The sequence below is a fragment of the Rhincodon typus genome, chromosome 15 (assembly GCF_021869965.1).
Source record: "Rhincodon typus isolate 14 chromosome 15, sRhiTyp1.1, whole genome shotgun sequence".
Taxonomy (NCBI): Eukaryota; Metazoa; Chordata; class Chondrichthyes; order Orectolobiformes; family Rhincodontidae; genus Rhincodon; species Rhincodon typus.
In genome coordinates, this window is record NC_063346.1 from 58,739,739 (window position 1) to 58,755,908 (window position 16,170).

Sequence of the window (16,170 nt, forward strand, 5' to 3'; positions counted from 1 at the left end):
AGGGGAATATGGAAATCAGGCCAGGTTCCCATCTGAATACTGTAGCATGGTGTGCTTAAACATGTTTTAATGTTTGGAAGTCTGGTGAAGGTGGTATCAGATGGGGCTGTGACTTTTTTAACCTGTATGTTTAACATTTGCTGTACCCACCCATGCTTGATGATTAGCCATGTTGAAGGATTGGCAGCCACAGAATTCCAGAGTGTGAGTGTGAGTACCATTTTCTAATGAGTGACTTATCTTTTCCTTTAAAGTTTAAACCAATTTTCCTGAACACTATTGACCCATCCCATCCAATGGCAAAACTAACAAGAGCTGCAAACACTCAGAAATGCATCCGCGCAGGAGGGAAACACAACGATCTGGATGATGTGGGAAAGGATGTTTATCATCACACCTTCTTTGAGATGTTGGGTTCTTGGTCCTTTGGTGATTATTTCAAGGTAAATATAGTGGTTTTCTTAGGAACTTTCTTAGATTAATTTAAAGAGCGAAAAATGTTGAGAAATGAGTAATAACATTTGCTGATTTTAGAATTAAAGAATCATACTGTACTGAAGAGGCCCTTCAGCCCATCGAGTCTGCACACACAAAACTACCCTGGATCTACGTTAGTCCCACTTCCCAGCACTTGGCCCATAGCCTTGAATGTTATGACATTTCAAATGTTCGTCCAGGTACTTTTTATAATTGAGGTTTCCCATCTCTATTTCCCTCCCAGGCAGTGCATTCCAGATTTCCACCACCCTCTGAGTTGAAAAAGTCTTTTTTTCAATTTCCCTTGCAACCTCCTGCCTTTCACCTTAAAATTATGTCCCCTTGTTATTGATGCTTCAAGTACGGGGAACAGCTGCTCTGTATCCATCCCTGTCCATGTCCTTCATATCCTTATACACCTCAGTAGGTCCCCTCTCAGCCTCATCTGCAGAAGTTCCATAGAATCCCTACAGTGTGGAAACAGGCCCTTCGGCCCAACAAGTCCACACCGACCCTTGGAGCATCCCACCCAGACCCATCCCCCTTTAACTCACACACCCCTGAACACTACGGGCAATTGAGCATGGCCAATCTACCTAGCCTGCACATCTTTGGACTGGGGGAGGAAACCCATGCAGACACGGGGAGAATGTGCAAACTCCGCACAGACAGTTGCCCAAGGCTGGAATCGAACCCGGGTCCCTGGTGCTGTGAGGCTGCAGTGCTAACCACTGAGCCACCATGCCACCCGTAAAGCAGTAAAGGAAACACCCCAAGCTTATCCAGCCTCTCTTCAAAACTGAAATACTGCATCCCAGGCATCGTCCAGGTGAATCTCATCTGCACCCCCTCCAGTGCAATCACATCTTTCCTATCGGGCACTGACCAGACTGCACACAGTATTCCAGCTGTGGCTTAATCAAAGATTTGTGTAGCTCCAACATAACCTCCCTGCTGTTATAATTTATGCCACCATGGATAAGGGCAAGTATCCCATATGCCTCTTTAACTACCCTTTTAACATGTCCTGCCACCGTCAGGAATCTATGGACAAGTACCCCAAGATCCCTCTATTCCTCTGATTTTCTAGTGTCTGTCCACCCCTTGTCTTGTTATCTCTTCCAAAGTGCATCCCTCACACTTTTCAGGGTTAAGTTTGATAGAGGTTATGGCTCGGCGTTGGAGAGTGTGGACTAATACATTTTGGGGATTGTATCATTCAAGTAAAATATGGACTAGAGTGCCACACAGCAAGATCTCGAAGCCCCCATCATACAGCAGAATACTCTGACAGGATTACAGGGGGTTAGAGCAGCACTTGCCCTAGGTGCTCCTAACCCCATACCTTGCAAGGCAAATGAAAGATGAGCTCAACCTTTAACTGTGCATTTGGTGTAGTTAAGTAATGTGGCTGTTGTGTGAGATGATTTGCTTAACTACCTAGATGCAGTTTAAAGAACCCAAGGATTGGAATGTTAAAGTTTGTATAACTTCTAACAATGCAAAGTATTTGTCATCTTGGAGCATGCCACTAAGATCATAGCAATGTAATTTGCTGGGAGACAACCTGCCCAGTCTCTTGTGTAATTTGGGAGGTTAACTTGTTCAGGTGCAGACAACCATCTCCATGCCCATTCCTGTATAGGCGCCCCCTTTATTGATTTAAGTTTGTTCTCTCTCTGGGTTTGTTCCACAAATACAACCCATGTTGCTATTTTGTTCGCAGTAGTAGGAAGTTACTTTGATGAAATGAGATCCTCCCTTGTACTGATTCAGTTTCTGTGGGGTGACTTTTTTTTTTTTGCTTTGATTGCGTAGGCATTGGCATGTGAGATGGCGTTAGAGCTGCTGACAAACGAATTCGGGATCCCCATCGAACGGCTGTATGTGACTTATTTTGGCGGGAATGAGAAAGCAGGGCTGGAACCAGATCTTGAATGCAAGCAAATCTGGCTAAATCTGGGGTGAGATTTTCTTTATTTCTCCTGTTACTGCCTTTCCTGTTGCGCTGGGTTCCATTGACGAGAATCCAGTTTTGTTCTGTGTGTTCGTGTGCATTTATCTAGGTCCCTTTGTAGCTAAGCATCTTATTCTGAAAAATTAACTATCATTGCTGGTGAAGATTAGGTAAATTTATTAATAGTGGGGGTGATGCCTGTTATTCTTGCCCTCCGCTGGCAATGTTTCCAGTATAATAACCGAGCAAGTCGTAAGTGAACATACAAGGGATTGTTGACCCTTTTTGGAGAGATGTGAGCTTTCAGCTCCCCATTGTAAACACTCTTCAACTCCATGGATTAGAAGAATGAGCTTGAATTGGGTATGGAATATACTGCTGCCCTGGCTGAAGTTGGATAGCTAACTCAGCATAGGTCTGGGAATTACTTTTCAATCTTCCTAGTCTGGATTGCTGCCATTCTCTGATCCTTTGAGTACACATATCATTTGTCAGATATTTCTGAATAGAATGTATGGGGAAAAGAAAATACTTGTCCAGTAATAAGGTATTTAATTGAAGAAAAGTTGCTTCAGGCCCTGAACTGCACAGAACATAAATTAGAATTAGAAATAAATTAGTACAATTAGAACTTGGCCTGGGCTTTTTCGTACTGTATTAAATGTAGTTGATTGTATCTGTCTGCATAGAATGGCTGAGGAACGGATTCTGCCAGGAAGCATGAAGGATAATTTCTGGGAGATGGGTGATACTGGACCTTGTGGTCCCTGCAGTGAGATACATTACGATCGTATTGGAGGCCGTGACGCTGCTCACCTGGTCAATATGGATGACCCTAACGTTCTGGAGGTCTGGAACCTTGTGTTCATTCAGTTCAACAGGTAACTTCGCTGTCATTCAGCACTGCATCAAAACCTTATACCCTGCCAGGACTTGGCTCAACGTTATTAAGACAAAGCAGTACTACCATTTTATTTGGAACTGATTCATTTTACTTTTAAACACTTTATTAGTTGAGGTGCTTTCCGACAGTGGTACTTTGCCTTACACTCTATGACGTGGATTTGGATCTCTTTTACTTAGCGTCAAGCAGTAAACTTGACTGTTGCTTTTTTTTTAATATAAGGTTTATATAGCATTTGCATACAATCTTTCTCTACCAAAGGATGTTTGGAAACCCTTTACAGCCAGTTATGTGCTTTTGAAGTGTATTGACAGTTGCAATGTAGGAAATACAGCATAGTGAGCTCCCACAGTGACTAAATAATCAGTTTTTATGATGTTAATTGAAGCATAGATATTTTCTAGGACTCTGAGGATAGGTCACCTCTTTTTCAAAATAGTTCTATAGGAACTTTTACACTCCCTGAAAGGCCTTTGTCAAATGACTCCTCCATAGGACAGCATCTCTAACAGTGCATTACTGCACTGGCTTGTAAACCTTGACTTTTGTGTCAAGTCCTGGACTGGGATTTGAACCCACAACCTACTGACTTGGGTGAATTTGCTACCAATAGACCCATAGTTGGCACACACATTATGATGTAGCTGAATGCATAGCAGCTCATACACTCAGCTGTGAGAAATCTCTTGGATATTATTGAAACATCCTTGGGAATTGAACACTAAGTTAGGAATGACAGAGCAGCATTGGATATTGGAGCCTTAGTTTCCTCTTTCTGTACTACATATTGAACTGATGTAAAATTTTACAGCAGCATGCATATAGTATTCCTCGTTGTCTCTCATTGCACTGATATAAGATACTTGTGTTTCAAACAGCATTGAAACAGGAATAGGCCACTTATCCCATTGAGCCTGTTTCACCATTCAGTGAGATAGTGGCTGATTTGTGACCTAATTGCATGTATCCGCCTTAATCTCTTATCTCTTACTAAGTTTAGTTAACAAAGTGATATTTATCTCTGTTTATATTTAACAATTTATCCAGACTTGATTGTCGTTTGTGAAAAAGTTCCAGACTTCTATCACCGTTTCAAAGTTTTTCCTCATTTCTCTTCCCCAGTCAGGTCTGGTACTGATTTTTAGGATATGTCCCCTAGTCCTAGATTCCACAGCCAGTGAGAATAAGTTCTGTTTACCTTATTTGTTCTCCTTATTAGCTTGAAACTTTTGACTAAATCACCCCTTAATCTTCTAAATTCCAGGGAATACAACCCTTGTTTGTGTGACCATTTTACCTGGGCTCCAAGGGCTTATTTGCATGCTCCATCCAGAATCTCTAAACTCTTCCTAAGGTGTGGTGGCCAGAACTCAGTATCTCCATGTGGCTTAACCAGGGCTTTGTATAGTTCAAGCATGACTTCTGCCCTTAGTATTCTAGCCATCCATCAATCTTTGTGATTAGTTTTCTCTACCTATTCATAATATTTTCATGATATCTATACCTGGATCCCGAAGTCTCTCTTAACCATTTGGAAACTAGCCTTTTCTATTCTTTTTGTACTTGTGTTGGAAGACCTCACATTTATCAGAATTGAAATCCGTGTATGAATTTATTTAATCTATCAATCAGTGTCTCCTTATGATGTTATGTTTCCATTTATGCTGCTTATAATCTGCCTACCTTAATGTCAGCGACAAACCTTAATTACTTCATTGCTCCCTCTGCTCCAGAGAAGTTGATGGCAGTCTGAAACCTCTGGCAAAGAAGAGTATTGATACAGGAATGGGTTTGGAAAGGCTTGTGTCAATCCTGCAGCAAAAGATGTCAAACTATGACACTGACCTGTTTCAACCTTATTTCAAAGCCATCCAAAAGGTAAATTATTCAAATAGTTAGTTTATCTACAACAGGTACAGGTTGTGGTGCATTTTACTCTGTTTTATCTGTGTCTGTGTATGTTTCTGTCTTTAAATGAGTTTTGTATTCAGGGTACTTTAGACTAATACTGCAGAGAAAGAAACAATCAGCTTTCTTTTAAAAAAAAATGAGATATTTTCAGGTTAATGTGACTGTAATGACCTTGTGAGAAACCTGGAGACTAAATAATGAAACCATTCTTCTCAACCAGTGGTTGTGGTGAGTGTACCCAAATAAGACTAAAGCTCTCAATACTCCTCATCTGGGTTTGCAGACATGGCACTTAAAGGAGGTAATGTCACCCTGAGAAACCCTGTAACTTACACTGTGCTGAATTTAAAGCATGAGCTGCTTTTCAACTTTTGTCTCCATTTCGAGGCTTCCTTGTGAATCACGTTATTTGAATGAATTATTATCCCCTAATATCAGAAGGCCAGAAGATCAGGGCTGTCACCCAAAGAGCAACACCACTTGCTGGTATTGTGTAACATGATGAAGAACAGAAACTCCGATATATACAGCAGCATAAAAGAGCCAGAGTCTGTGACACTTCACTGTTGTTCAAATCCATCATGTGCTGCTCTGGTTTGGAAGCAACGTATTTAATTCTTCATTTATAAAATTTTAGGGCACTGGAGCCAGGCCGTACACTGGGAAGGTGGGGTCTGAGGATGTTGATGGAATAGACATGGCATACAGAGTGCTGGCAGATCATGCAAGGACGATAACAATTGCTTTGTCTGATGGAGGTAGACCAGACAACACTGGTAGAGGGTAAGTTGGAAAACATTAGGAAATTGTGCAGTTGAATGTATCCACTTGGACACTGCATCAGTCCCCACAAGTGGAGACAAACTATTTCCTTACAAGAATATATCTCCTAGTTGCTATATTGCTCTTGGTCCCCAGCTCTTGGCCTCATCTCAGCTCGATGTGACTGCTGTTTGTGTTCACAGCTCAAGCCATTTTCAATTTGCTTATCCTTCTGTCTACTTACTAACTGCTGTAAACTGGTATCTCCCTTTAACGTCCTCGGCTCTGAGGAGAACAGCCCCAGTTTCCCTTGTCTCACCTGAAATCTTTTGTCTTTGATGCCATCCTATGAAATCTCTTCTAAGGCCTTGATATCCCCCTTAAATTGTGCTAGCCAGAATTGGATACACTACTTCAGTTGGGACCTGGCCGGTGTTTCATAGATTCATACAGTGCAGAAAAGGCCCTTCGGCCCATTGAGTCTGCATTGATATAACTACCATTAAAAGTGAGCTAATCCCAATTTCATATACTTGAGCCATATTCTTGAAATGTTATGATATTTGGACTGCTCATCCAGATATTTTTTAAAGGTTGTAAGGTTTCCGGCCTCCCCTACGTTCCCAGGCAGTGCATTTCAGATTCCCACCATCTGCTGAGTGAAACAATTCTTCCCAAATCGCCTCTGAATCTTCTCCCCTTACCCTAGAATTATGGCCTCTCGTGATTGACCCCCTCAACCAACGGGAATAGCTGCTGTCTGTTCACCCTGTCCATACCCCTCATAATCTTATAGACTTCAATCATAAAGTCAAAGAGTTGTACAGCACGGAAACTGACCCCTTGAGGGAGGAGGGTATTGAATGGTCCTGGTTGCTGGGGGAAGGGGCAAGCGAACCAAATGCCGCCTTCACTACCCTGTCTACCTGCGACTCCACTTCCAAGAAAATCTGAACCTGCACCCCAAAGTCTCTTTGTTTGGCGGCACTCCCCAGGACCCTACCACTAAGCGTACAAGTCCTGCCCTGATTTGCCTTACCAAAATGCAGTACCTCACATTTATCTAAATTAAACTCCATCTGCCACTCATTGGCCCATCTGATCAAAGTTCCCCTTCAATCTTCTGTGCTCTAAAGAAAGCAATCCAAGCCCATCTAATCTCTCAATTCCTTCATCCTAGGCAACATCCTGGTGAACCTCCTCTGTACCCCCTTCAGTGCTATCACACTGTTTTCTGACAGTTTAGCAAACACCGGATCAGTAGTGTCCAGGCCTTAACCAATCAAAGACGCTGGTTAATTGTCCCAAATACAGGGTGGGCTTGTAAAATCTAGGACTGTCGGTTACCCGGTCAAGAGAGTTATTGATGTGGTAGAGCTGCGTGTCATCAGTCTACATATGAAACCCAACGTTGTGTTTCTGCTTGGTCAGCAAGGGACAGCGTATACATGAGAGGGAGAGAGTCAGATCCATCTGGAAGCCACCTTTAAATTCTCTGACTTTTACTTATAAGGTTTTGTTGTAGATACCACTCGTAAGCATCTTCTGTCATTTAAAGCTTCATAAATCCACGACAGCTGACATTCAGTTTTGCAATTCCTATTGTGTTGAGCTATAAATTTTAAGTTAAAATATCAACACGACCTGGTCTGGAATTTCTTGTTGCTGCACCTCAATAATTTGAGGGTTTACACCCTAGAATCATAGTTTTTTTTGTCACCAAGGGGATAGGAGCAATTTGAAGCTATGTGTGAAAACAAATACCAAACATGGCTGCGGTTTGAGAATGTGTATTTAATAAGTAACAAAAAGTTTACAATTTTAACAGCAGATTAAACTAAATGTAATTTAGTTTTGGTTGCTTTCTTTCATATCTTTCACAACCTCTTAACCTGATTTGCTTTACTGCAAGATCACAGAAATTATGTTTTGCAATCTCCTTCATCACTGTATTCCACTTTTAAGGTCATGTATGTCCCTTTGTAAGGGCATTTCTCTGTAAGCAAATCAACAGCAAATTATTTCCTGAAATAAGACTAAGGACCAAGATATAGTCCTTAGGATTTTGAGTGTTTTGTGCTGTTAGCTGCCCAAAAATATGGTAGTGATGGGAGTGCTTTTAAGAGTTGAGGAAAGGAAACCTCAAACCAGAGTTCCAGCTTCTAATTTCTCATTCCTGCTCTTGCTGTCTCCTCCCTTCCTGCAATTGCCTGAGGAGAACATATCTGGGTTTGCGTATTTCCACATGAAGAGTGGCTCCTCAATACAGGGCCAGTTGCTGACACCAGAGGAGCATACCCCCACTACAACTCTCATTGTACCTTCTGTACAGCAGGTTGAAAACCTCTGAACAAAAGATAAAATGTAATCAAAGAACACTTTTTGATGGAATGTGAGCAGCATGGAGGGGTCAAATTGAAAATTATCTTAAGGTCCTCAGGACGTTACTTCATTACAGAGCCTGCAGCACCTATGGAGATTATCAGTAGTCTTGCAGAAACACACAGCTATGAACCTCTGCTAGCCAGAATGGATCGATCTATTCTTAATCCAGATGTCCTGATTTAAATTGGTTTGTTTGCTGCTTCTGTATAAACTCAAACAGTTTTCCTCTCGTCCTCTCAAAACAGCAGTCCAGGTGCCACATTCAGATTGAGAGTTGCCTCATTGTTATAATGTCTGCAACCAAAGTGGTGACATAAGAGGAAGCAGATAAAAATTCAAGAAGTTCCTACTTATGCTTTCTTTTTCTGTATTTGTTGTAGAATCTGGAACAGTTAATTCACTGAGTTTTACCATTCTCCTCTACAAGTTGTACAAAGTGTTGGACCAGTGGTATTAAAGATGTTTCTCTGTGCAGGTATGTTTTGAGGAGGATTTTACGAAGAGCAGTGCGATACTCTCACGAGAAGCTGAATGCGTCAAAGGGTTTCTTTGCAACCCTGGTTGATGTGGTGGTGGAATCTTTGGTATGTACGTCACACCCTTAGCCCTCACTATAATTTGCTGGGGACCTTACAAAAGATTTCACCTCTGGAATGAAAAAGCAAGGTGCTGGAGGAATACCTGCACTTCCCCAAGTACACAAGGAGAAAAGGAAGGTCAGTGTTTTGCAGGTGCAGATCTTTCGGTCACACTGCCCTGACAACTGGACTGCATCTGAAATACTGATCTCTTCTTTTTCAGCCCTTTGTGTTTTCTGCATTTGCTTCAGGTTTTCAGTATTTATAGGTTTTTTTAAAAACCTTCGGATTTCTGAGCATCTCTTTGCCCAGATTGTCAGCAAGGGCTGCCTGGCACAAGCCTAGTATTACAATGCAAGGAAGGGTAGATTACCCTGGGTCATTACAGTGCAGCGTCCTGGGACCAATTCCAAATGCTGATGTTAAATAACCCTGGACAGTTCCATCATTTCTCCCTGACTGAGAGGGCAATGTATAGTATCAGGGAAGAGAAGAAATATTAAAAAAATGTGAATTTGTTGTCATTTCAGATTGTGGTTACTTTCATTTCATGTCTAGTGAACTTTTTCCAGTGTGTCAGCTAAAAATCAGTTTGACTGTAATGCCCTCAGAATCCAATAACCTGTCTGATGTTTGACACTCAGTTGCATTTTGTTACACCCACTAAACAGTTCTAAAACGCCAGCTGTTTCTTTGCACCCTGGGATTAGCAAGTAAAAATCTGCCAAATTCCCTGATTAATAGCAATTACACACCGAGATGAGCCTCAGTTCTCTTAAAAATAGTAGTGTCGTAACTTTTTCTGTCCTTGTAAAGAAATCCATCATTCAAATTACTGCAATAAAGTACCATGGGATATTGGCTAGGTAAAGAAATTGTGTATGGATTAAATTGAAATGATGCAGGATAGCTTATTGTTTACTCCTTAGGGGGATGCATTCCCAGAGCTAAAGAAAGACCCAGATATGGTGAAGGATATTATTAATGACGAAGAGGAGCAGTTTCTGAAGACACTGAATAGAGGGCGTCGTATCTTAGAGAGGAAGATCCAAAGTTTGGGGGAAAATAAAAGAATTCCAGGTTTGTAAAGGAATTTAATAAACATTTATGTCTTGGTTTCTGAGTCGAGTATCTTGGTTTCTCTATTACTGAGAGGGTTCAGGGGTTTTTTTTGTGTTCTCTCATCCCTCGCTGACTAAAGCTGGAGGCATCAAGTCCTCAATAATGACTCATCTATCTGAGCAGAGACAGCAAAGGTTTGCAGAGCTACTTATGAGTAGTTTTAGTAGGGTAGATATGGAAGAACACTTTTCATGGGTAGGAGGATACACATTCTTGTTTACAGATCTCTCCATATTTCTTTAACTTCCCCCAAACAGTCCCCATGGATATCAAGCTAACTAGGTCCAAATCCCTAAAGCTCTCACGCGTGTGCTCTCGCTCTCACTCTCCCCTTTGTGCTCTCTTTCGCTCTTTCTATCTCTTTCTCTGTCTCCCCTTTGCTCTCTCACTCGCTCTCTCTCTCTCTCTCTCCCCCCATGCTCTTTCGTGCTCTCTCTCTCTCGCACGCTCTCTCTCTTTCTCTGTTTCCCCTTTGCTCTCTCACTTGCTGTCTTCCCTTTGCTATCTCACGCTCGTTCGCTCGCTCTCTCACTCTCTCTCTCTGTCTCTCTCCCCTTTGCGCTCTTGCTCTCCCCTTTGCTCTCTCGCACTCTCTCTCTGTCTCCCCTTTCCTCTCGCGCGCTCTCTCTCTCTGTTACCCCTTTGCTCTCTGTCTCTCTCTCTGTCTCTCTCTCTGTCTCTCTCTCTGTCTCCCCTTTGCTCTCTCGTGCTCTCTGTCGCTCTCTGTCTCTCTTTTGCTCTCTCGCTCTCTCTGTCTCCCCTTTGCTCTCTCGCAGTCTTGCTCTCTGTCTCCCCTTTGCTCTCTGTCTTGCTCTCTGTCTCCCCTTTGCTCTCTCACTCTCGCTGTCTGTGTCTCCCCTTTGCTCTCTAGCTCTCTCTGTCCCTCCCCACCACCCACACAGTCTCTGTCTGGTAAACCACCTGTGAAAATTCTTGAGATTATCTGCTATGTTGTTGTAGACCCACTTCTCAACTTCAAGCGGGTCCTTTGGGAAGGAAGGGCCTGGAGAAAATCAATCAAACTATCAGAAACAGAATAAAACCACTGTGATTAGCATTTGACGGCTGTAATTAGACAAATCAACCTGACTTGAATTTATCTATGATTTGTGTACTTAGAATTACTTTTATTGATGCACTCAATTTTCTATTTACATACAGTTTGAACTTGGGACTTGGGAATGGGCTGATCTGATTGTGGTCTCCACTCACTTTCCTGTCGACACGGCATAACCTTTTATCAGTCAAAAGTATGATTTGCTGAGCCTTGAATAAATTCAGTGTCCCTGTCTTCACTGCTCTGTAAAGGAGAATTCGATGTACTACTGACCTCTGAGTAAAACAGTTTCATGCATCTTCATCTTAAAAGGAAAATCCATTATCTTAAACTGCTTCCCTAGTTCCAGTTGCTCCATAAGAAGGTGGCCCCTATCAGCATCCACCCTGTCATGTTCCCTCAGCATCATGTATATGTTTCGATAAGCTCACTTCCCCCCTTCCAAATTCCTATGGATATAGGCCCAATCTGATTAACCTTCCATTTAGATAAGCCTTTCAACCCAGGAATGAGTTGAGTGAACATTCTCTGAATTTCTTCTAACGGAATTGTATCTATTTTCAAATAAGAAAACCAGAACTATACACAGTACTCCAAATGTGGTCTTACTGCAGTAGAGCTTCCCTACTTTTGCATTCTGTTACATAATGTGTGAAACACCAACATTGTTTTTCACTTGCTGTAGCGACAAATTGATATTTTAGGTTCATGAACCACGGTCCTGTTGGGTCACTGGATCAATTGAAGTATAAACTAGTTAGACATGCGGGTTTCTAATCATTACTTAAAATCTGTCTCAATCCAGGAAGACCTGAGCAATACCTTAAACTTTATTTCTGCCTCAGCGAACCTGAGTAAAGATAATCTCCTGCCTCAGATATTCACTCCTAATTTTTGCTGGAAAAAGCTTGCTGATTGATGTATGCTTAAGCTGTATCCAGTCATGATCACTGCATTCAGGAGAGAAAAGGGGGAGGGGAAAGGACCTATTGCCAATTCATGTTACGGCAAATGAAAATAAGAGTAATATTTTGATGCTTTCTACTCAGGCAGTGGTTTAATACAGTGATATGATTACTTTTTTCAGGTGACACTGCCTGGCTGCTTTATGATACCTATGGTTTCCCTGTGGATTTAACTGGGCTGATCGCTGAAGAGAAGGGCCTCATTGTCGACCTGGAGGGCTTTGAAAATGAGAAAAAGGCTGCTCAAGTGAGTTGATGCCTGCACCTGGGTCTTTTCTCACTGATGTGGGATGGTGGGTGGGCTGCTATCATTCTGACTCCTGAGAGATCACAAAGCTTGGTTCTGGTCCAGTCCTGAATGTTCTGGAAAGCTGTTCACATACCACTGTTTCTTGCAGCAATCTGCATCTGTTGACACTTTATAATACTAGAGAGAGCTCTCCCTGTATGTCTTACTATTTGTCCTCTCTTTGTAAACACATGCACAGGCAAAACACGAACACATTATCTTTGCCTGTAGTCAGGCAACAGTACCTTGCAGGCTGTTCCCCTTCATCACTCTCACTCAGACAGGTGCCTCATGGTCCTGGAAAGGGCACACAATCTCCACTGTTTTGCTAGAGCCCACCAGGGCCCAGTCACAATAGACTGACTTACAGACTTTGATGTCATCTCTGATTTAATAGGCATGGTTCCTTTTGGTTTTATTGGGGTAATGTATTTTATTTTGGTATCTGTTGGTTTGTTTGCACCCGATGTTCCATCGCCGTGTCAGTAAAATAGTAGTTTATACAGTAGACTACTTGTGGGTACAGGTTTTGATTTTGTCACCAGCCATTGTGCGTTTGGGTACTAGGCAAAATAAAATACAGAAAAGGACTAGGGAAGATAAATTGTCAAGCTCTGATAGTCCATTATAGGGAATCTCTAAAAGCACTGGCGAGAATAGGAATAAGGCTGATTTGGTTCCGGTGTTCAGAGTTATGCAACAGGCATGGGCAACTCCAGATCCATTCACTCTAAATTAATGGAGTTAATTATCAGAAGTAAAGTTGATTTTCTGCTTAACAATAATCCAGTCTGCATGAATGCAAAACAGATAAATCCCATCCACCCAATTTACTTGATCTCTTTAAGGAAGTGACAAGCTAATGCACCATAGAAGAATTGTACTAAGTCTTGTTTATCCAGTTTCCAATAGAATGGCAGTGGAACACATTGTGGAGCCTGTAATCGGCCTTTTCAGATAAAAGCAATGTACTGGGATAATGGTGATCTGAAATAAAAACAAAGTGCTGGAGAAACTCAGCAGGTCTGGCAGATCTCTGGTGAGAGACGTCAAGTTGATATTTTGAGCATGACTCTTTCAGAATTTGTTTCTCTCTGCACAGATGCTGCCTGACCTGGTGAGTTTCTCTGGCGCTTTGCTTTTAATTTTAACCAACCTGTCAACCTGCTTGAAGATCTTTCAGTGCTTTAAAGAAACAGTAATTTTGCACCTCTGTTTTTAAGGTTTTGGATCAGATTTGTCTGTGTAAATGACTGTTTTTGGTTTAAATTTGCAGCTGAAGTCTCAGGGTAAGGGTATGGGTGATGATGACCACATCATGCTGGATGTCAATGCCATCGATGATCTGCGTGCCAAGGGCTTTGAGGCCACTGATGATTTGCCAAAATACAACTACACGTCAGATGAGAATGGAAACTATGGTAATTTCAGCATTATTGCTGTGACTTGGAAAGCATGTTTCTGTGGAGGAAATGGGTTTTAACATTCTTTTTGAGGGGAGGAGGCGAGGGTGGGGGGAAATAGTTCCATTTCTGCCAAGTACCACAAAACCCCATGAGTGCCAGTAGAACATTTGACTGTGGGAGATGTTGAATACAAGCTCAGGTCCAAGAATAATAGGAAGCAGTGTCTACTGGAGTGTATCCTAGGGTATTGGTTTTCACCTCCATGAGGATCCTGAGCCTAGTGATGTTTCTACTATTTACCTCTGCTTAAGCCCAGTTTGTGTATGACAGACCAGGCACCAACATTAGGACCTTTCTGATTTGGGCATTATTTGGTTGGACTTACTTGGCCATAAGGGTAGTGTCATGCAGATTTAATTTTGCATTGTATTTTTGAGATCTCCAGTGGTGCAATCCAAACACTAAGAGTATTTGACCTTCACATTAAAACAAAATGCCTTTGAGGCAGTGGCCATCTCAGTGGAATTTGGGAATTGAGTGAAGATAGTAAAAGAAAGAACTGCTGGAAATCTGGAGCAAAAACTGAAATTGCGAGAGAAACTGAGCAGGTCTGGCAGCAACTGTAGAGAGAAAGCAGAGTTAATGTTTCGAGTCCAGTGACCCAGTTCTGAAGAAGGGCGCTGGACTCAAAATGCTAACTCCGCTTACTGTCCGCCAGCTGCCAGACCTGCTGAAGATCCAGCCTAGTCTGGTTGTGAAGATCTTGCCTGAATTGGACGTCCTGAAAGCCAGTTCTCAGCAAGCACAGGCCCATAGCTCAAATTTGGCTCTATTTAGAAGGCCTGGCCACAATGGGGTGCCTGGAATGGAATGTTACTCTGATCTCATACTGTGATCCATTGTTGGGACAGAGAAACCCAACACCATCAGCATGGTGCCAAAGCAGGACTTAAAGATGAAACTCCATGCCGGTATCAACGGAGATATTTCATTCCTTGCCACAAGTTGTCAGGCGAGCAAGTTGAAATATGTTGCATTCTGTTTCCACCTTGCTTCAGCACTGTTAAGAAATGGTATTGTGAATTAGTCCCTCAAAAAGTCACCAAATTTAGATATTTAGTTGGAGGTTGCATTTACATGCAGGTCCTCCTTAATTTGACATTTGGATATTAACTGTTTGATCTCTTTCAAGACACCTTAGGAGAATATTCTGTCCATTATTCCCTCCGAGGGCATTGTGGGTCTGCCTACAGCACATGGACTACAGTTTTTCAAGAAGGCAGCTCACCGCCACCTTTTTTAGGACGACTAGGGACAGGGAATGAATTAAGTCCAGAGAGCAACAGCCATGTCCCACAATTGAATAAAAGAACATTAATCCTGCCTGTCTTTGATAGATCAACCAAACCACCTACCAATTCACTATACTCTTTGACATCACCATTTTTTAAAGATCGATCTAATTACTTACTTTATTCTTGAATGAGATGTGGGCATTTTGGCAAGGCTGCATTTGTTATCCATCCCTATTTGCCCTGGAATTGAAAGGTTAGCTTGGTCATTAGATTGATTCTGGGAATGAGTGGGTTGCGGTTGGACAGGCTGGGTCTGTTTCCTTTGGGGTTTCTGAGAATGAGGAGTGACTTGAAGATGGTAAGATCCTGATTGGTCTTGACATGGCAAACATGGCAGTGATGTTTTCTCTTCTGGGTGAGTCCAGAACTTGGTGGTGGTGGTGGAGATGGAGATGGAGTAGTCATCCGAGTTGTGCGACTTTGAAATTCTGTGCCTTCGAAGGCATTAGAAGTGGGGCCATTAAATATTTTTAAGGCAAAGATTGATTTTTGTTCGGTAGGGGTATCAGAGGTTATCGGTGGGTAGGCGAGAATGTGGAATTCAGAACGCAACAGCTAAATCATGATCTTATTGAATGATGGAGCAGACCTAAGAGACCAAATTGTCTACTTTCTGCTCCTATTTCTCATGTTTGTGCCATTTATTCTTTTGGAGACAGTGTGCTGTGATACTGAATTAAGTCAGTAGTGTCTGACGTTCTGTCAGTTTCACCTGAGTACCTATACCAGATATTAAAGCTTCAACTGCTTCTAGCTTCTTGATTTTTGATTTGCACCCTCACGAAGTGATAGCTTACACCTGTAAAGAGGTTGAGCTCCATTTTTTGATCCTTTCCCTTCAAAACCGAGTATAGAGAAAGCTTTGTTGCTCGCTGTCAGGGGTAGGTTGTCTTAGAGAACGGTGTCATTGGAGCAGGGCACCTACATGCATTCTGGATTAATTATTTGAAAAGGGGAAACCAAGATGGAGTAAATAACGCTACCCAAAGAGAATATAAAATA

General features: G+C 42.1%; 1 protein-coding gene across 2 annotated transcripts in view; it reads left to right on the top strand.

Annotated features, from left to right (window-relative positions):
* aars1 (alanyl-tRNA synthetase 1) overlaps positions 1–16,170 on the top strand; it is a 46,105-nt gene that overhangs the window by 13,625 nt on the left and 16,310 nt on the right. For both annotated transcript variants that reach the window (XM_020513784.2, XM_048605666.1), the window contains 9 exons: positions 255–443; positions 2,296–2,441; positions 3,124–3,315; positions 5,072–5,216; positions 5,887–6,032; positions 8,872–8,980; positions 9,904–10,054; positions 12,241–12,365; positions 13,684–13,828. In XM_020513784.2, the coding sequence (XP_020369373.1) occupies positions 255–443; positions 2,296–2,441; positions 3,124–3,315; positions 5,072–5,216; positions 5,887–6,032; positions 8,872–8,980; positions 9,904–10,054; positions 12,241–12,365; positions 13,684–13,828 (1,348 nt within the window). The remainder of the gene's footprint in view (positions 1–254; positions 444–2,295; positions 2,442–3,123; positions 3,316–5,071; positions 5,217–5,886; positions 6,033–8,871; positions 8,981–9,903; positions 10,055–12,240; positions 12,366–13,683; positions 13,829–16,170) is intronic.